The 22,821-nt window shown below is 38.9% G+C and overlaps 1 protein-coding gene across 2 annotated transcripts; it reads right to left on the minus strand.

Annotated features, from left to right (window-relative positions):
* Positions 1 to 317: 317 nt before the first annotated feature.
* LOC111866028 (gastrula zinc finger protein XlCGF8.2DB) lies at positions 318 to 21,693 on the minus strand. 2 transcript variants are annotated; one of them, XM_023854520.2, is made up of 6 exons: positions 21,464 to 21,693; positions 21,177 to 21,326; positions 15,176 to 15,343; positions 7,486 to 7,716; positions 2,205 to 2,379; positions 318 to 848 (listed from the first exon to the last, which is right to left on the minus strand). In XM_023854520.2, exons 1-6 carry the CDS (start codon positions 21,614 to 21,616, stop codon positions 448 to 450), a joined length of 1,278 nt encoding a protein of 425 aa, XP_023710288.1. In that variant the 5' UTR covers positions 21,617 to 21,693; the 3' UTR covers positions 318 to 447. The 2 variants fall into 2 exon arrangements, with proteins under 2 accessions (XP_023710288.1, XP_023710289.1); XM_023854521.2 differs by lacking the exon at positions 15,176 to 15,343.
* Between the last annotated feature and the right edge of the window lie 1,128 nt (positions 21,694 to 22,821).

The raw sequence follows: 22,821 nt of genomic DNA on the forward strand, positions 1-22,821 counted from the left end.
CTACACGGATGAGGCAAGTTACAAGTAGAGGGATTGAGGAAGTCTCATCCTGGGTATTGCATCAGAAACATGAATCATGACAAAATGTTGAGTCAAATATGGAACATATTGTAATACGGAAAAGAAAAACTGTATACACACGACCATGATTGAAAATTTGAACATACAATTAAAAAATATATATCATACACATTTTAAAAAGGAAATATGCAGTATAAATATAGATCTTCGAAAATATGATACTTAGTCATAAAACAGGCAAAATATGCATTTACATGCACCATCAAACCATGTTGAAAATTTAAGAAATGAAGTAATTTATACATATATCCAAACGAGCATACTTTCTGGTTGCAAGAAAGAAATATGCATTTGCATTAAAATCCGGTCTCTAATCATCAGCCACTATTAATGAAGGATGTGCATCTGCTATACTTTTATAACACTTTACACTAAAGGGTGATGTTGTTTCACATGGTTCCTCAGAGTCACATTGTGTGTAAAGGCCTGAGTGCAGACAGAACACACATATGGTTTTTGACCAGTATGCAGACGTACATGCTGAGTTAAATTCCACTTATCAGAGAAACGACGTTCACAATAAGGGCATACAAAAGGTTTCTCCCCCGTGTGTATTCTCATGTGACGCACCAGGTCCTCCTTCCTCTTGAAACCTTTGCTACACACACTACAGGCCAGGGGACGTTCCCGAGCATGTACTTTTGCATGTGCCATAAGTGTGTCTCGCCAAGTGAAAGCCTTTCCACATTCAGCACATGTGTGTCTCTTCTCTCCCGAGTGAATCATTAAATGACGTGTTAGGTAAAATTTAGTCTTGAATGTCTTACCTGCAGTTAAAAAGATATATGATAAAATTTTAAAACATGTGATATCTATGCTCAACTATTTTGAAAACAGCCGAGATTAGAAAGATTTACAGTACATTTGCTCACTTACCAATACATTGCTATCCTGACACAGATAGTATCCAAATTTCCTTTGATGTCTCCTTCATATAAATAATTAATCTTGTGCTTAACTCTTTCATTACTCTTAGAATACAAAGATTCAGTACTGCCCTATGCTGAACATTTAAATCCACATCTTCACTCTAACTGAATCAAGCCTAGTCCTTAATAAGTTGACAGCGGCTGAGCTGATCAAGAAATTCCCCATATTTTATGAAATCTGAAGGGTTGTTATTGTATTTGCAAGAGCCCACTACTGAATCCTATCCTAAGTCAGGTGAATTCAGACAACATTTCACACCATGTTCCCTTAAGATCCATTGCAACATTAGCCTCCATGTCTGTCTGTCTATCTATCTATCTGTCTGTCTCTCTGTCTATCTATGGTTCTATAACCCTTTGTTGGACCTTGGCCACTATTTCAGTTTCATGATCTTTTTACACAGTTGGTAGGACTCCTTGGATGGGAGATCAACCTATCGCAAGGCCACTACCTACACAAAGGACAGCACAGACACATAATAAACGCACACAGACATCCATGCCTCAAGTGGGATTCAAACCCACAATCACAATGTTTGAGCAAATGAAGACAGAGACCATGCAGCTACTGTGATTGGCCTCCCTTCAGGTGTACACGGGCAAAATTTTGTATGCATTTTTCAATCACGCCCTTGTTAGCCATTCTATTATTACTGTGATGTCTCCATCTTGGTCATTCAATTCACTGATCTGTAAGTATTTTTATCATAAACTCTGCATGTTATCGTTATTCAATTCATGCCAGATGCCTTGCCTATCATGATCTCCTTAACTTAGTTCCTACAGTATGGAAAAATCATCTGATTTTATTCATTTCCACTCATTTGCTTACTCTTTCCAAATATATCCTGTCAAGTAACTCAAATACAAGGAAGTCAAGCATGGCATGACTTCAGACAAAATTATCACATTATGAAATCTCATTTTACTGCACTGTTCATGACATTATTGTACATCATTAGTATAATTATATGAAAATGGTGCCATCTTTGGAAGAAAAATGTTATGACAATTCTTTGTAAAAGAGAAATTATGTCAGAAATACTGTTACACTTTTAAATAAAATCTTCAGTCATAGACAGGGACTATAATTTTACAGGAAACAAGCAGTCCCCATTCATGTGTAATATCTGTAACATATTCATCTGGCATTTTTCTTCTGGAGCAATGCTAATGTTAATACCTGCTACCTACCACAAACATTGCAGAGGAATGGTGATTCATCTGAGTGCAGCCTGAAATGTTTTTTGAGATCACTCTTCTCACGGAATGCCTTTCCACAAACAGAACACAGACATGGTCTCTCTGCAGAATGTGTTTTAACATGTAACGCCAACTTGCGGTCACTATAGAATGCTTTGCCACATTCCTGGTCCCATGAAGGAAAAATTCCAAATTCTTTAGTGTAATATCAGTCATACATACAGAAGTTGGTAACTGATACAATTTTACGTACAGTTAGTTATGAGAATTATGAGAATACCAACATTTATCCACAGTTACACTTATATAAATCTTTATAATCATGTAGCTGAACACACATATACCACAAATTTTAGCATTAGAAGCAGTATTATGATCTTAGAGGCCTGGGCTGCAATGGCGATTAAGAGTTTGTGGATAAAGATTCTGTCAAACTGCATGAATTGTAACTTTACTGTTGTATAACACATAAAAACAAAAAACCATTACTATGTCAATAACTGTTCCAAAGTGTACTAGACACAAATAGCATACATCAATTACATTATACATTAAAAACTGGACATATCAGAATTATCAGTAAAATATTTAGTGGGACTGCACTGGATAGAAAAAGAATAAACAGAAAACAGAGTAGCAAAATGTGATTTTTTAACTGAACAGACAAAATTCTTACGAATCTGTTTCTGAAAAAGAGGTCACAGAAACCAAGAGAACAAAAAGATGAAGAGCCTGCTTGCAGGCTTGAAGAATGAATTGATTGCAACTTCCCTTTAAATTCCAATGATGAAGCCAATGACATTTTGAGTAAAAGAAAAAGATGATCATAAGGAAAGACCAAACCATGAAAAGAATGCTAAGGGAAAGATCAAACTGAAGATTTATTAAGAACAGAACCAAAAAGTATTATGTGACGGTATCACTACCACATATCATTTGATAGAGAATAATTATATTATGCAAGGAAGACAGCAGAATTAAGGGGCTCATGGCAGTGACTTGAAGAGTACTATCTTCTGGCATGAGATGCCATGTAGTCTGGTAGAAGTTCAGCAGCATTTTTAAAGGAACATATACGTAGGTAGGCTGAAAAGTAATGCACACATGCTTGTAGAGCGCGAAAGAGATGACCTTCAGAAGCGCGCCAGGTGGCATGTGGAAGTAACGTTCCCCCTCAATACACATGCGCAGGTTTGATGTCGTTGCGTTCATCCAGTGTATTTCGAGAAGTGGAAGTATGGAGACGTGTTCTAGTGCTATGTCAAAGTGAGTTAAACAGCGTGCTGTTATCGAATTTGTAACTGCTACTAAGATTCATCGTCATTTAAAGGCTGTTTATGGTGATGATGCTGTTGATAGGTCTACTGTAAATCGATGGGTAATAAAATTTCGTGGTCGCGAGCCTGGAAAAGCCATAATTGTTGATGAAACACGCAGCAGATGTCCGATCACTGCCACAGACGATAATCATCGCAAACTCATTGACGATTTGATTCAAAATGATGGGTAAATCACTCAAAAGCGTATCGCAAACCATATTGGAATATCCAAGGAACGTGTCGGCTTCATTATTGAACAATTGGGATACCGTAAAATCTGTGCACGATGGGTACCACGCCGTCTCACAGACGAGAAGAAACAGCGTCGATTGGAATGCTGCGAGCAACTTTTGCAGCGCTACTGTGACGAAGGGGACAACTTTCTTTTGAATATTGTGACAGGGGACAAGTCATGGGTCCATCGTTACGACCCGGAAGAGAAAAGATAGAGCGCTGAATATCGACATCCATCTTCTCCTCAGGCGAAAAAATTCAAAACACAACCATCCGCCAAAAAACTTCTTTTGACTGTGTTTTGGGATGCTCACTGAGTCTCACTGTGACCAATTTTCTGGAACGAGGGGCAATGGTAAATTCTTCTCAGTAGATATAGACTCTAAAACACCTCTGGCGTCGAGTTTATCGTGTTAGAGGCAGCCTGGCGCCAATAATATTGCAACATGACAACGCTCGTCCACACACCTCCTGCGCAACTGAAGAGGCTCTGCGAAACCTGAAGTTTGAACCGATTCCACACCCTTCTTATTCCCCGATCTTGCGCCTTGCAATTTTTATTTTTTTCCTCTACTCAAGAGAGACCTCAAGGGTAATCATTACACCTGGGACGATGAGGTGAAGGCAGCTGTCAAGTCCTGGATTCGAGAAAAGCCGGAAGACTTTTTCTGTGACGGAATGAAAAAACTTGTTACACGTTGGGAGAAATGTGTTAACCTTAACGGTGATTATGTTGAAAAATAAATATATGCTTTTGAAACTTAAGAATTGTACTTTAATGTACTTTTTGCCCGATCTTGCTATTTGTTTTTGTTCGCGCTCTACAAGCATGTGTGCATTACTTTTCAGCCTACCCATGTATATCATACTACCTCCATCATCAGGGTCATAGAATAAGTGAAGCATGCAAGCTTGCCTGGTGTAATGCAAAGGATTATAGCAAAATATGTTTGCCAAGATATCTGACATCAATGTACACAGAATTTCATTAATTACAGCTAGTAAATAATTTTTGCTGTTTGGTGTTTTACGTTGTGATCATACCCCAAATTAATGTGTAGAAGTGTCAATTGTTCATTTATTCACTGTCAATGACGCAGTCACAAAAATACTTTGTTGTTTGGATACTGCCATTCCGAAAAATTATGCACATACAGCCTTAGAGCAACATTTTCCAACACCTCTCCTCTCCATGTATCATTTGTATATATGTGTGTTGTAATTATCTAATGCATGTTACTGAACATAAGATACATGTGCTTGGTACGTAAAATACAGCATACAAATTTAAGTTCACCTACCAAATTAAATGACAAGAACAGGATTTTCATTACACGCAACATGCATTATAGTTTTAATTTCAAATAATACTACAGTATGAAAGTAAATTCATCATTTTAGTTAGCCAATAAAGGTTATGAAAAATAAAATTAAAAGCCTGAAAAAATAATAAAGCTTATGTGAAATACTAATCAGAGGAAAACAATATAGTACAGCAGAATAACTGACGATTACAAATAGAACAGAAATGTGGAACTACAACTACATGGCATGATATCTGCTGTAGCTGCTGCAGCTTGGTCACCCCTCTGTGTTTTTCACACTGTGTTGTCACACTGTACTCAACTTTAACTACATTTTTCTGCAAAAACTGTACAATGGTCAGAATTTTATGACAAGAGTTTCCATTGATATATTGTATGGTAGAGTCCATGGATGCCCATTTCCAGAAACTATGTATATCTCACTTGGATACACAGTGTGTGGCATGCATGGTTGTAGGTTTCAGTTCTGCCTATATCATTGATATCTGTATACATTTTTGTGCAGATAAAATAGATACATAATGGTGAGGTCATATATGTCCATTGGCCCACATGTTTCAACTTTCAAAGCACTAACTGGATTCTGATGAAGCATGGAAATGGAGGTTAAGCAAATTTAATTTTGGTTCATGTCATATGTACAAACACTGGATATCCAAGAAAGACACAGGAAGTTCAAACCAGAACAGAAGTATTTCCCATGCCCTAAAGTAAAAATGACAATGACAATGATTATGATTGTGAGGATATAAATGAAGCCATATTTACAATAAACTCACATTAAACTTGACCAAACTTCTTAGAAACAGATCATCTTAAAGAAGCTATACATGTATATAACACAAAATACAGGCTCAAATTTTATTTTGAACATTCCAGTTTAATAAATATTTAACAAAACAGAAGGAAAAATAATTTCAAACTCCAGGTAGCACAAATAGCTTCGCAGTACTATATTGTAACAGAACTGAATACTGGTGCTTGTTTTCCATTCTGTTCTTGAAGAAAATACAACTGACTGTGACAGTTTAAATATTACACACAGATAATGAAAGTTAAAGTGACTGAATTCAAACATAATATTCATTCAAGATTTAAATATTACATTGCATGAATGATAAAACAGAGGTACTAAAAAGTAGGCAAAGGAGTTCATTTTATTTATGGGAGCTATCCTATTCAGGAATTATAAGTGGGACCACACATTTAATGACATGGAAAAGAAAGAAATGTTAACTGTCCTGCTACAAGATTTGCATCAGCAAAAAGAAAAAACTTCAAGGCGAATGAGGTATGTAAATTTAAAAATATATTTGGACATGTACTATAAATTTGAGCACACAGATACAAGGAACAGGTAAGGTTGTATCTGTGCTCACACATTCTTAACCTCAGCACTAGAGAGAGGGGTTGGCTTCACACTCCAGACACTTGTGGGATGTCGATGTTCACTGAACCAACCACTTGAAGCTATAACAACAAATGTTCATTGTGTTTAGAATGCGTATTACAAACGAGTGGGAGCATGTCTGAAGAATACTGATGGAAACTCCTTTCGTGGTGGCTAGTCCGGTCTGGCAATTATGATGTCAAGTGCAGGCCCTGAAAAGGGCTGTTTTGTCCAGCAGTGTCTTCTTGTAGCAGCCCAATGTCCTCCTCTTCTTGCAGCAGTGACTCTGGCTGGCCACTGGTGCTGCAGTGCATACGCCAGTAGAGTTAGCTGCCTAAGATGCATGTGCTGTTACTGGAGAGTTACGGAGGCAGCAATTTCTTGACGTCAGCATAGCTATGATGGCTGTGACTGATGAAAGACTGATGCTGGCATGTCTGAGGCCCGCAACTTTATACTTACGCTGCTAGGTGGTGCGCGGACCAGTTGGTGATGGAGCTGCGATTATGAGCGCTGATTGGATAGCGCTCGTGTTGGTCTCTAGAGAGCCAGGCTGAAAGCGATGTATGAATACTGCCTGTTTTCCGTGCACCGAGGGAGTTGTCTGTTATGTACTGTGGGAGGTTCCCACACACTTCATCCTTGAGGAAAATGGCTACTGAATAAGAAGCTGGGTGATTCCCAGAAACAGTCTGGACATGATGGCAAAGAGAAAAATCCTTGATTGTGCCTGGAATCCAACTCCAATGCAACAATTAAAGAATTAAGGAGAAAAATGTTGTTTTTACTTTTAAACATGAGATGGAAGCACATTAAAGACTCCACATTCAATCAATTCACACCTATCATCCTAGCATTTTCCTTAGATTTTTTGCTACAGCAATAAATTATGTCTGAGTAGTAAGATATGAAGATCATGACTATGAAAAGTGAAAAGAATACTGTCACAGATTATTTCATTGCACTGCTGACTGTTTGTCAATCTAACCTTCTGTTAAACTTACCGAGCATGAAAATCTTCTTTCTCCTGAATGTACAGCTTGGTGGTCTCGTAGGTACGATTTGCTTGAAAATGATCTGCGACAAACATGGCATGGAAAACCCTTACTGACTGGAAGAATGGGTAAAAATTCAGAGTTGCTTTCAGGTTCATTTTCATCTAGTAAGTCAGTTCTTTGATCATCTCCACCCTCCATCTTCACCTCACATGGAAGGTCTGGATACACAGGAACCTCCTGAAGGACAAAACTGTATTTATAATACATAAACAGAACAAGATACTATGAAGCTGTCTGATGTAAAAAATAATCTACGTGTGTTCCAAGTTGACAAAGTAACTGTGATGCTAAAATAACTTGGTTTATACAGTACACTTTAGTCTGTAGTTTCTGGAAAGTAACTTTTTTAGCATAGTATTCTACCTCTTTCTTTGTATGGCTGCAAAACTTATCTCCCTATGAAAATAAATTCAGGGTGTTATATGAATGAAGTACTGCCGCTATTTATTTATGGTTTATTCAGTGACACTGTCAGTAATTCAGACTGTACAGCACTGGATAATAAATTGCAAAGGATGTGGAAGCAAGCAGACATGGCCTAGTTTGAAATACTATCCTGGCACCTGACTGGAAAGACTGAACAAAACCATAAACAATCTCAGCCAAGACAACTGTTGTCACAATCAATACCTGAACTAAGCAACTCTTGAATACACTTCAGAATTGCTACTGCTTGATTGAAGTTGTTAATTACAATGTATTGAAAGAACTACTTTAAATTATGAGAGAAAAACTAACAAACTGGAGAAAACTACATAATGAGGAGTTTCATAATAAGTACTGTTCAACTAATACTGTTAGAGTGATTAACACTTTACACGGCAGTAGTAACTACATATACCACCTGGTTTAACATTCATTAACTCAGCATGTCACCCATACAATATATATCCAAGCAAAACGCCAGCATCACAGGCAGCACGCCCAGCAAATCAACCCATCTGTTCCCACTGGCTCTCTCTAAGGAACTGGGTAAACAAGTCAGAGTAAAAGAATAGTATTAGGTTGCATCCTGAAAAGGGATGCAGAGATGGGAACATGGAGGAGGGCCCACAATAAATAAAGGAAGGAGAGAAGTCAAGTATGCAGGTTGTAGGCACACAGCAGAGGACAAGAGCAAAAATAGTGAAAGGAAGCTGGGAAAGGAAGGAAATCTTTGGGGTTGATGGGTACCCAGAGAGGTAAGAGTCAGTAGCCAGATAAGGGCAGTATACCCAGACTTGCATAGCCCAGGGAAGAACCCATCTTGAGAATCATGTGAGGCAGGCTTCCTATGATCTTTCAGAGAAAAGACAAGAGGTTTTCATGACTTGCTTAGGCAGAAGCCATCCTCCTTCTTCACACCATTAACATGGAGCTCAATCTCAATCCCTGCCCTAACAATGAGGTGACATTATGCCGGAAAGCCGGAATAGTTCATTGCTAGGCAACGACTCAGTAAAAAGGTTCCCACAAAAATGAACATGCACACAACAATAGAAGGTGAGGTAAACACTCCTCTGTAACAATGGAGCAATTGTTGGAAACAGTGCTTTCTGTTGGGTCTGCTCCAAGGTTATATAATGAGGATCCCAGGCCAACTGAGAGTTAGTTGAGTTGCATGATGTGGCTGTGAAAAGAAGACTTAATTTGTGCTGCAGTTACAGTAAGACTGGTATAAAACGGATCCAGGATGTGACTAGTGAAGACTGAGAACCCCAGTGTGTGTGTAATGATGAAATGTAAAGCATAATTATGAGTCATGTGTTAACATGGTCAATAAATTCAAGATCCAATCCATACCCTGTCTATAGTCACCCCTAAATCATGACAATACGGTCTATAGGTCTGGGTTTGGTGGAAAGGATGTCAATGTTATGGAGCTGGATGTGGCGTCCAAGCTGATGTTGTGCTCTACCATGGCTGACTTGTCACATGTTTTTCTGCACACTGCTTTCTCTGCTTCATGCTGGTTTCTTGCTTGGCTTACTCTCCAACCTTGAAAAGATGGAGGTGTTATGTTCCTCCAAAATACTGACGGACTTTCACCACACTAAACAGCATTTGTACATCCCAGATGACAGAATCCTTCATTGCCGCCACTGTGATAACAGCAAACCCTCATAATCACAATTTGCTTTACCTGGATATCTTTTTGGTCTATTCATCCATATTTCAATATCATTCCTTTCCTTGGTCACAGCAGCGTAATCCTCATTAAATGTAGCCCTAAGAAAAGTTACTAACCCTCAGTTAGATATCAAGCTAGCCAACCTCCTTAATCAATCTAGGTAGAGGGGTACCAGATGAGTAGCCAGTTGGTTTAGTACAGAAGGTGGGGGGACTTTGGTTTAGATCTCCAGTTGAAACAGACATTTTAATATGAGAGCATGCTAGAGCATAATTGACGAGTCTCATGTAAGGAGTGCTTTCAATGGAGCAGTTGTATCCACATACATTGTCATGCGCACTGATTGTGGGGAGGAAGGCAAGTCACATCCTAGCATGTGCACACGTTTGTCACTGAATGTACTGAACCCCATCCCCATGCCTCTACTAGCAATGTGAAGTACCTAATTAATCTGTAGAGATGCTGGATCATTCAAGAAACATTACATACCTAAAATAGTGAGCAATAGCCTGAAGACAGTCATCTAGTCGGCTGAGTTTGTGCTTAGACGATGTGTGCTCTGTTTGTGTGTGGTAAAGAAGAGCAATGAAAAGCAAGCAGTGAGTACATGTGTTGTTACATGCAAGTTAGTAAACACAAGAAGAGACTGCAGGGATGTTCAGTGATAGAACACTGAACTTAGAACAAACTGACATCAAGATCATAAATGACAAATTGTAAACAAGTGCTCCAAAACAGGATAAATATTACAGAATAATAATAACCAAATGAGAGCCCATCCCACTGGATTTATCCCACTCAGTGGGCTGCAGAAAGAATGTTAAATATAAAAATTTTTCCTCTTGGAGAAAGACTCTCAGGAAAATTGTTAGTCTTGCTGTTATGCACATACTGTAGTTCCAAACCAGTTTCTTCCCCCATTCTTTCCCGTATAAGAAAACAACTGAGGCTGTGATGACAATGAGTATGTAAACATTGTAATGAAACACATTTTGAAAGTCACAGTAATGATATGAGTTCAAGAAACTAGAGACATTACATGTAACAACCATAACAACAGAAATTGTTCCTCAAACTTCAGTGCTGATTTTTCTGCATGGACATGTCAATCCATCCATCAGTCCTTTCCTGTTGCCCACACACTTTACTTACTTACTTATGGAGCTGGGCCCTTCTTGAGGAGAAGCCAAATCTGCAGCTACTCAAGAATTTCCTGACATTTTATGGAACCCGAAGGTTCATTACTGTGTTCACAAGATCCCTCCACTGGCCCCTGTCCTGAGCCAGACCAATCCAATCCATACTAAACCCATTCTTTCTCTCTAAGATCCATTTTAATATTGTCCACCCACCTATGCCTTGGTCTTCCCAGTGGTCTTTCCTTCTGGCTTTCCCACCAATATCCTATATGCATTCCTCTTCTCCCCCATTTGTGCTACATGCCCTGCCCACCTCATCCTCCTTCACTTGATCATTCTAATTATACTTGGAGCAGAGTACAAGTTATGAAGCTTCTCATACACAGATATGAAAAAGGAAAAGATAAAAAAATGTTGCTTTTGGATAGGCAACCCCCAGAAAATTTCAATTTTTGCTGTTACATGCATGGATTCAAGCCCACATCAGTTTCCTTCTCCATTATTTCCTCCATAAGAAAAGCAGTGAAACTATGATGACACAGTGAGCATGTGACATTCATAACAAAAAGGAACAAAATCAACCAAGAGGATTACTGTCTTCTGACATGTGCAGCCATGTCATCTAGGTCAGTGTTTCTCAACCACAGGGCCGCAGCCCGGTACCAGGCCCTGGCATCAATTATACCTAGCCCTGGTCATATAAAACCAGAATTTACTGGGCCGCAGCCTCACAAAGGTTGAGAACCACTGATCTACTTCATCACTGATACTAACAGGACTGCATTATGCATTGCATTGTAATGGCTTGATAAACATGTTTCCATAGCAACAGATAATGTAAAAGCATCAACCAAAGACACTGTTGGACATAGTGTTTTCTATGTGGTTTGTGTCAAAACTATATAACCAGATCAAACCATCTGATAGTGGCAGCTGACAGCCAGTGACAGTAAGTGATAGACAGTAGCAAACAGCCAAGGCACAAAGTTGATAGTTGGAGCAATGTGTTAGGTGTAAGACAGTTGCCAGCCGATAGGGGATGTGAGCACGGAAGCAGTACTAGTTAAAAAGTTTTAAAGAGTTCAATAAATCCAATTAACAATCCAAAACCCATGTCCAGTCACTAAATTGAGACAGCTGGTGTCAAAAATGGGATCGGATTGAACTGACTGGATTGGAACCCAAGTGACGGATAATCATGGTGGATGGCCACGAAGAAATGAAAGCAACGGCATGTGCCATCTGGGCGAAGATAGAGGACAATCAAGAAAAGATGGTGACACAAATGAGAGCCTATCAAGAAGAAATGATGGCCATGAGGGAAACCTGGTTAGGAAAGACAGAGGCCAAGTCAGAGCCCAGTCAGGAAAAGATAGAGGCCATACAGAGTACTATGAAGGCGCAACACATGTTAAGAACAGGCATGTGCTTACCACCCTGCAGGGTCAGGCTTCCAATGTTCTACATGAAGTCCATAAGGACTATGAGACTATTTGGGCAACTAAGGACTAATTTTGTGACAGCAACTGGCCAAATGGTACAACAATCTACTTAAAACGCAGACCCAAAACAATGGTTAACCCCTGCAGTAGGTTGCAACTGCCACTGAGCAGATGACCCATCATGCTTTTCCTGCATTATATGAGGACCATGTTAGTAGGATAACGGGCAAGGCCTTCAATGACAGCATAAGAGAACGAGGCATAAGACAGGAGCTACATCTGGGGGTCAAAAGGACACTCACCAAGGCTGGCAGAAAGACCCCAGACTTGGAAGTCCTAAAGCTGGCAGTTGGATCCTCCATCAAGCTGGAGAAAACAAGTGACACAGCACTGTGAAGGAGCCAGGACCTTCCCAAATGGAAGAAATGGTAAAAAGCCTATGGGCTACTCCAGACAAGCAGCCTTAAGGATGGAGCAATGTGACATGATCACATCATCCACTGCATGTAATGGCTTGATAAACACATTTCTGCAGCAACAGATATTCAAGCAACAACCTAAGACACTGCTGGAAATGGTGTTTTCTATGCAGTCTGTGCCAAGGCTATATAAGAAGACCAAACCACCAGCAGCAAGTAATAGCCAGTAGCAGAAGTGGTACAGAAGACAATAATTGGAACAATGGGTTAGGTGAGAAACAGTCGCCAGCCAGTTAAGGGCATGAGCAGGGAAGCAGAGGGCACAGATGGCATCTGTTGCCAGGCAACAACTGGTGAAGACATAATGTGGGCTATAGTGAACTGTTAAGTGCATAGATAAGCGATAGCATTATAATTATTTGCAGTAAATAGTTATAAGTGACCAACAAATCCAGTTAGAAATCCAAACCCTGTGTTTACTCACTAAATTGTGACAATATTTTGAGGGAATGTGCTGCCTTCATTTTCATGGTAGAAGATTAAAAATGGATGAATTGGTAATTAATAAATTTTTTATTTTAATCTCTAAAGAAATACCACAATACCTGAAAAAACATAAAATGTTTAAATGTGCCATATATTTATAAACAGAACATGTTTCAATGAGTGTGTGAAGACTGAGTAAGGGATAAACTAGTATGGCAGACCTACCTCTTCCAACCTGATGATGAAGGCAGCACGTTCCTCCAAAACATCGGTAATGTTCTACCAGACTACACGGTGTCACATCCCAGATGACAGTAATCTTCATAGTCACTGCCATGAGAACCTCAAATCTCCCAAAACCAAATAAGCAGAATAGTAAATTAAATAGACCACCATAAGACAAATAGGAATATTAAAAGCGAATGAGCTGGCAATCAACTTTTAAATTATAACTGATAAATATTGTCATACCTGATAATAATACATATAATGTTGAAACATACTGCATATTGTAAATAAAACAAGATTCAGTAAGTGTGTGAAAACTCATTATGGGATAAACTGGTATGACAGACCTACATTAAATGTTGTTGAGAAATTGTAATTGTAGTTGGTTCAGCTCATATTAAGTCACTTTACTGAAGGGCTAAATGAACTTTTACGCATACCTTCCAAGTCTTTCAACAGATGCTGATGAAACTTTATGTACAACATTTATATGGATTGCTATGTGTAACTTCCCATCCATTCAATTAATCTGAAAAGTAATTTTATTTAAGGGCCTAATTAAAACCGATTTCAATAAAACACCATATAAGATACCTTTTTTTAATATTACCATGTACACGTTTTATTCTGTTTAATTAATTTTAAGAGTTATTTTAGTAAGATCATAACTGAGTATTTACACACCTCTAACCCTCTTTGACACTTCGTTTTAAGAAACACATTACTTCATGCCCTAAATACAGTTTTGTATCTCACCTGAGAAAAAAATATCTTGAAAGAAAGATACAGGGATTTACATAAGACTCATTTTATATCCTATACATTATCCACATACAATTCAAATGACTTTGAGAATAATTCTAGTAAAATAATACCTATTAAGAGCCAGCAACTGCACTAACCAACTTCCTGCTACTGCCCTGTCATCTACCTGATGTTTGCTTAAATTACATGCACCTACACAGAAGACAGACATCATGCATAAATTAATTGTACCTCTTAATGCCATCCCCAAGGATACATTTGCCTGTTCTCCTTGTTATCTTACTTATTGTTTATTTAGTGATACATTCAATAGGATAGGATTAGTAAATAATGAACTGGAAAAGATGTACATCATGTAAAGTAAAAGAAGTACAGGTATCCCTGTACCAGGCCGTGAAGGCCTATTGGGTTGTGAGACGTTGAGGGTCCCACATTATCTAGAGATGTAGATCATGGCCTAATTTAAATACTATCCCAGCATTTGCCTGAAATGACGGAGTAAAACCACAAAAAAAAAAACTAAGCCAGAAGAGCCGGTCTTCAATCTGAAATATGAACCCAGAAACTTCTGAGTACAAACCAGGATAGCTAACCACCTGACCATATACATATGAGCAAAATTGTTTACCCATCATCATTCATTGATGAGAATTCAGCTGCCATTATGGCCTCAAGACTTATAATAAGAGTATATACAAGTCACAGAAATGCAAAGGAAGATGAAAACCTTTTGAGAACTATGGAGGTACCTATATTCATGCATGGACATGAACTTTCCATCTCTAGGTGCACAGAATTTGGTAAATATGTCTCATCCTTGCAATAGGGCAGGCCTGAACACAGTAAATATGGCATCCAATATGGGTTGTAATAAACACTCATATTTGGCATTATTAGCCAAAGATACTTATTTGCCTACAACAATAGCTAAACATTGATCTGCATAACTCAAAGCTGCAAGTGATGCAACATAGCTGGTTTAATCAGAGCCAAGGTTTTAAATTGGTATTAATAAATACACCAACAAATCTGAAGAGTGCTACCAACCTCCACATAATTTTCAGTCAAATCATCAACGAACTTTCTTGTTTCAGCACTTCTTTTTCTGGCTACTGCTGCAACAGCTTCTTTAGCAGCAGCAATTGCTCGTCTATGGATAAAAGGAGTTGTCTGCTTGCTCTTTTTCCTCAGTCTTCTAATAGTATCCTCTTCGCCCTAGATAAATCTTAGATTATCAGTGTGAAAACTGGTGTAGTGAGTAATTTTGCTGTGCATGCAAAACACCTCTGACCAGCTATTTTGCTGAAGGTTTTCTTGGTGTAGTTTTCAAGTCTTTTGAGCAAATGTATACTTATCTTAATATAGGCATGACTGCGACATTTCATGATTTCAGTTCAGACTCTTAATATTACCATATACTTTATAAGCCTAGCAACACCTTTGTTCATGATACAGCAATCGTAGCCACACATGAAGGTTTAGTGATAGTATCAATGAAACTCCAAGCCATCATCAATAAGATCGACGATTGCGCAAAGAAATGGACAATTAAAATAAATCAAAGCAAATCCATGCATATTACATTCACCCAACACAATCAAACCTGCACAACAGTGCAATGGTGATCCACCCCATAAAAATGAAGTGAAATACCTGGGTATGCATCTTGGTAGAAGACTGACATGGGCAAAGCACATCCAAACCAAAAGAAAACAGTTCAACCAAAAGTGACACAAATGCAGTGGCTACTCAGAAGAAGATCAACACTATCAACAGAAAGCAAACTCCTCCTATATAAAGCAGTACTCAAAACCCATATGGACCTATGGAATTCAGCTTTGGGGGACAGCCTCAAATTCCAACATCAAAATCCTCCAGCGCTTTCAATCCAAGACCCCCAATCCATTCTGAATGCATCTTGGTATATAAACAACCATAGGATCCATGAAGATCTACGTGTGAACACAGTGCTCAGTGAAATAAAAAAGTGGAATAGCAAAGACTTAAGGAAATTAGAAAACCACACTAATGCACTAGCAGTGAACCTACTAGATAAGAGTGAAACTACGCACAGACTGAGAAGATACACCATCCTAACTCCACCAGACAGACCTGAGTAAAACCCCACCACAAGAATTAAAATGACACCTAAGTGAACAAAAAGAATAACGAGTATATGAGTTACGACACTGGGCATAACTCATTTACGAGCCAGTACTTATTGAACATGTACATTTATAGCATATTCTGCAGATTATGTATAATAAATATGTGAAGAAAAACTCCATTTTACTATTGTTAAAAAATAATCACTGTCGCATAGTAAATAATGTTCATAGTATAGGCAGAATCACTTACCATGCATGGATTAGAGTTGTAAATATTGATTGGTAACAATAATACATTTGTCTTTTCACACTACTATTGCCTTTTTTTAATTACTACTGGGGCGGGACTAAGTCCCTTGTACTGCAGCCACTTCTGGCCTATTGTACCAGCCCCAGATGATAGGTGAGGGTGATTGTGGTGCAATTGGTGGAATGAAGATTGGCAGGGGAAACTGAAGTACTCAGAGAAAACCTGCCCCAGAGCCACTTTGTCCACCACAAACCCCATTTGACCAGACCCAGGATCGATTTCTAAATATTCAAATACAACTGGGAACATAAACGTTTAAATTCCCTGCTATGCAGATTCCTCCATTTCTCACATGGTACACAATGCATACTTCCAAACATTCTTCCAAGTACTCTGATTTCAGTACCTTGACTTATTTACATTTCATATGTTGAAATATTTTTCACAGTCCTCCCTCTTTTACCACTTTATGAGAAGTGATTCATAGCTATACAAAAAAAAAATGAGGGGAAAGTTCCTGTCTAATTCACTCCTATCTTCAGCATTTTGAAAAGTCAGTTTAAAGATGACAGAGGGCACAATCCCATTCTGTTAACAAAAATTTGTGATCAGCAACAAAGCATTCAAAACATTTCAAAATAAAACAATTAATCAATCAGTTTTCATTTATGTACTTCAGTATCAGTCTGTCCATCAAGCTGCATATCTAGGAAAATAATGACAGTGGAAAAATGCAAGCACAAAAGCTGCTTGGCTTAGGAAGAACTTTACAAAAGAACTGCTAATTTCATTGTTATATGTACAGGTTTGAATCCAAGTCAATTTCTTTCTGCCTTAAGAGTAGTACTGGAGCTATGATGATAATAATAGTGAAACCTCCATTTATGGTTTCCTTGGGGAGCAGTGGATTTGAAAACTAAACTTAGGAATATCTTAAACAAGGAAAAATTAAAACTGATACTACAGACTTGGAATCTTTGATACTGAACTTCAAAGGAGAGAAAAACATTAAACAAAGAAAAAATAAATGGGGGTTCCACTGTATTTTCATGGTACTATGGCAACAAAACATGCTCTGGAGGTCATAAAAATTATATCTGCACAAGTTCAAGAACCTGGACATGTTAAATATGAGAAACTATCACAAACAATAGAAATTATTCCTCAAACTGCAACACAGATGTTTCTGTACAGGCATGTTAGTAATATGTACTACTACAGTCAATAATTTTGTGGGCTCTGGTTTTGTTGCACCATATTACAAAATACTCACATACACTTACACATATCCACATCCTCCCTCAAAACAGTTGCCGTTGGCCGCCAGGTAAGTCTGACAATGTTGATATAGCTGCTGAAAACACTGCTGAAAGATACCTGCAGGAAGGTCCTGTATAGCTTCCCTTGTGACAGTGATAATCTCCTCAGCCGACTGAAATCGACACCCATGTAGCTTTTCTTTTAAGCAGGAAAAAAAAGAGATATAGCATGGTGCGAGATCAGGTGACTATGGAGGGTGTGGCAAAACCTGTTGTTTCCTCTTGGACAAGCACAGAGCGATGTGCAGGAGTGCTGTCATGTAGCAACAGACACTTCTTTCTGCACCAAAGCTCATGATGCTTACGACGAATTAAATTGCACAGACAGCGAAGGATCTCCATGTAGCAGTGCTTGTTTACAGTCACACCTTCTGGGATGAAATCCATGTGAACAATTCCAGATGAGTCAAAAAAGGAGTTCAAGTATTACCTTGCCTTTTGACCTGTCCTGTCACTGTTTCTTCTTTCTTGGCAATGATGGCAATTTCCTAGTGGCCGATGGTCGCTTCAGTTGAGGATTGTACAGAAAACACTATGCTTCATTTCTTGCTATCATCCAGTTGAGAATATCCCATCTTTGTCAGCACTACTGATCAGGTCACCATAAATGCTCGTGATCATCACGTTGGTCTTGCATCAGGACACACGGAACACTGTGCCAGGTAACATCAGACATGTTCAGGTCATCAGACAGAATTCTGTGGCAAGCACCATGGCTAATCCCTCCTCCTGATTCAATTTCACCTATCATTTGGGAGTAGATGGCATGTACCAACGTTGCAACTTCTTGGATCTCGAGTTCAGTTCTGAGCATTCTTAGCTGACCGGTATGCTCACCATCTTCCAAACTGTCTCTCTCCTGTGCAAAACGTTTGTGCCACTTAAACACAGCACTGTGGCCCAAGGCATCTTCAGCATATGCTAGTTTGATTATCTGAAATGTTTCGCTAGTGGATTTGCCTAATTTTTTGCAGAACTTGATGTTTCCTGTTGCTAAAATTGCAACATTCTTAATTTCCGCTGCTCAGGGACAACCACACTTTACAACAGTGACTTTATGTCTAAATATACAGCATACACACAACTGCTTCTTGCTGGGACGAGAGAAGAATGGGGACATGGCACCATCTCATGGCTTCACGTATCTGCTGTAGCCACTACACGGCCAATCTGCAAAATTATTGACTGTAGTATGTAACACTAATATACAACCACATATGTTGTAGTGTGTAGGCCGATTACTATGTAATGATTGCAAACTAACAGGTTCCCATGGCAATGAATCAACATGCAACAGACAGAGAAAATGCTGAAAGCACTGTTTTCTGTGGTCTGTGCTGCAGCTGCTACTACACAATGGCATGGTGAACGCATTTCTATAGCAATGAATCAATACTTAAGAACAGAGGAATTGTTGGAAATGGTGTTTTCTATGAGGTCATTGCCAAGGGATTATATAATGAGGTCACCAACTAAGTGGTGGTCAAGCTTATGACTGTTCAAGTGACTAAAGCTGCCATTGTATCATAAAATATGTAAGATATGCATGATCTGCTCTGTAAAGTCTATACTGACAGATGACTTGTATGTAATGCAAAAGGAAGAATTTACAATAACATGCTACATATGCAAAACGTACACTTGACAAAAGGCCAAGCATTTCATAACAGACAATCCCATCTTCTCGTCAAAGAGGATGTTACATAAGGACTATTACCACAAGAGTTCAGCTGAAAAAAAAATCTCTGCTTGTGGGTCTCAAGGGGCCTGACGACAAGACAAACTGATTGATGGCAAACTGCCAGTCATAAAGCAAGTTTGACTTTGACCTGAACAGGAGTTAGTTTTCTATGGAAGCCTGGAAGAAAAGACTCAGTGCAGTTGAGAGCCAGCAAGAAAGGAAGTGAGCATAGAAGCTGGAGAATCTCCACTGCTAGAAGACTGTTACCAGGAAATGACTAGTGGAGACAGCAACAGACTGAGAACACCAGTGTGTGCGATAGTGATCGTGAAGTGTAGTAACAAGTTGTATAAGTGTGTAATAAATTCAATTACCAATCCAAACCCCATCAACAGTCATTCATACATGTGCCTATATATATAAAATGTGATGGTTAATAAAATATAGTACACACCATGATATTATATGGCACAAAAATTCTACACTATATTGTGACATGTAAATCCATTGTTAAGCAATTCCTATAACTAACACACACACACACACACACACAGTCCAGCAAGCAGCAATAGAACAACATGGTTGTGCAACCAGTTTCTAGGCAATGGCTTGGTAAACACACTTCCACACATGAGCAATGACATCACACCCCAACAGTGCTTAGCTGTCATGTGACTTGTGCTTTTGTGTGGTCTGCAGTAGAACTGTGTTTTCTGCGATGTCTATGCTTTGGCTATATAACATGAGTCCACTTGCAGCTAAGAGAAGTTTAAACCTCTTTATGACCGTTCAAATGACTAAGTATTTGTTGTAGCATAAGATCTGTAAGTTAGGAATGATCTGCTCTGTAAAGCCTGCACTGACAAGAGGACTTGTGTGTAAAGCAAAAGGAAGAGTTTTCGATAACATATTATTTGTGTGAAATATACACTTGACGAAAGGTCGAATGTATTCATAAGATACAGACCCATCTTCTCGTCAGAGGGGATGTTACATAAGGACTATTACCGCAAGAGTTCAGTTGAAAAAAAATCTCTGGTCGTGGGCCTCAAGGGGCCTGATGTCAAGACGAACTGATTGGCGGTAAACTGCCAGTTGCAAAGTAACTCTGACTCCGACTCTGACTAAGAGAATTTTTTAGTTCAGTCCTGACGTTCCATGGTGATTGAACAAGAAATGGCAAGAAGACTTCACAGTGACTTGAAGTGCTAGTTTCTGTATTGAGATACGTTGCTAGGAGACGACTAGTGAAAAACTGAGAATCCTAGTGTGTGCGCGCAAAGGTGAACTGAAAGTGTGTTGAACAGTGACAGCATTATAATCGAGTGTGATTAAGAGAACTTGTAACCAAAGTGCTAGTAAGTCCAATCATCCAATCCAGAACCTGCTATTTTCAACATGTGTACCCTCCTACGTGTCACAATATTTATGGATTTCTCCTGCCATATCTTGCTCTTAAGTACTGTATTAAAAGAAACATCTGAATGTTCAAAAGCTGATGAAAATAAAGGTGTAGCATGATTTAATAATCAGTTATGAAGTCAGTTACCACATCACTGTCAATATGTCCATGTAAAACAACCTATGAAATATTGTTCTACTTTTGCTTCAAAGAATAAGAACCTCTAATGAAATCCACAAGGGCCTCCAGTGACCATCAGTCTGTGTATGACTTATGTAAATGTCTTACATCATTTTCTGAATCCAGATGTTGTCTACTGATGTATTGTCTCAGAGTGGCGTCTGAGTTCTGACACTGCTTCTTAAATTTGTACCAACCATCAACGTGAAGTGCACACTCGTGACAAATTAACTCTGGCAAACCGTCTCCAAGTACTACCTGAAACAGAACCAGGCGTACAAAAGAATCGGTACTATTGCTTAATGTGTTCACTGCACTATAATATAATCTACAAGACGGACACTGGATCATTACGATGGGCATGCAATGACAGAAATAGCACATGGAAATCTAACCTTAACTGACGCACAAGTCATGATTTTCACTGGTAAGGGTGGAACTTCGACGCCAGTTTTATTACCAAAGATTGGCAACATTTCTCCTTCGTGAGTTAGACAAAGTCGGCATATTTCTGAAAGATTTAAATGTATGTTGTACTCGTCGGTCATGTCTAATCTCCTTCCTAATGAAACTAAACATTATCAACAAAGCTCCCAACTGCTTCCATTTTGTACCTATTCAGTACATTCAGTACTGACAACAGGTCATTTTACTGCAGCAAAAAATCCCATTCGGAAAGCTAAGTGAAAGTATAATGGTGATAATTGCGGACGAAATTGCATGCTCTGTAACCAAGTTCGATAATTAAGTAAATTTTCAGATATACACAAATTTTAGGTTGGATATACGATCCGTCAATTAAAAAATGATGCGAATAATACATTGGTGACGTAAAAATACAACAGATAAATCTAAAATATTGGAAACATAAAAAACAAACTCCGTGGTTTTAGTCCGCAAGAGAACTATATCGGCCGAGCAACTTATGCTTATCGGGGAAGTTAGTGCCAACTTTAGCGGATAGAGGGTGTCGCATGGTCAGCGCAACGGATCCCCATGGCCGTTAAAATCGCTTTTCTAGACCGGAGCCACTATTTCCTTGAAATAGCCCTTCAATCAACCGATCAATTTATTTGTTCCAAGAATTATCCTCACGAGGCTGAGTGGACCCCGTTCCAGACCCACTACTTCTCAGAAAATCTGGTAGTGCCGGGAATCGAACACAGACCTCTGGATCTGTATCCAGAAACTCTGACCACTAATCCACAGAGGCAGTCGTTGGAGGCATAATGTGGAGTATTTACTTCATGCAAGAACTGTTGAGCCACAGGAACAGCTGTTGCTAAGTTATACACACTCGCAACAATAAAGCAATGAAGTTATGCAAACTTTTCTATGCAACGGCTTAGGAGAAACACTTGAGTGTAGGCAGTGATGTCACATGACAGTGGACAGCAAGATTTTATTCAAAGACAAATCATATTTCACTAGGACCGGGATCACCAACATTCTCAAAAACATATGTGGTCAGATTAAAATTCTCATGTGATTCAATCTCATCATCAGCAAGAACAAATTTACAGCAACCTGCTGCCTGGAATTTCAGGTGACTGCCTCATAGTCCCACACATTTTACTGGTGTGAACTGATGGCCACAGTTACCTTATCTTTCTTCAAACTTTCTTAAATGCACTACTGAAAGATGTGTCCTTGAATATACATCTCTGCATATGCTTTCAACATAAAGGTGCTCCACCACATTACAGTTATGAAGTGTGTCAGTGTCTGTTCAAAATATATTCTTGGCACTGGA

Source organism: Cryptotermes secundus, unplaced genomic scaffold (assembly GCF_002891405.2).
Source record: "Cryptotermes secundus unplaced genomic scaffold, Csec_1.0 scaffold135, whole genome shotgun sequence".
Lineage (NCBI taxonomy): Eukaryota > Metazoa > Arthropoda > Insecta > Blattodea > Kalotermitidae > Cryptotermes > Cryptotermes secundus.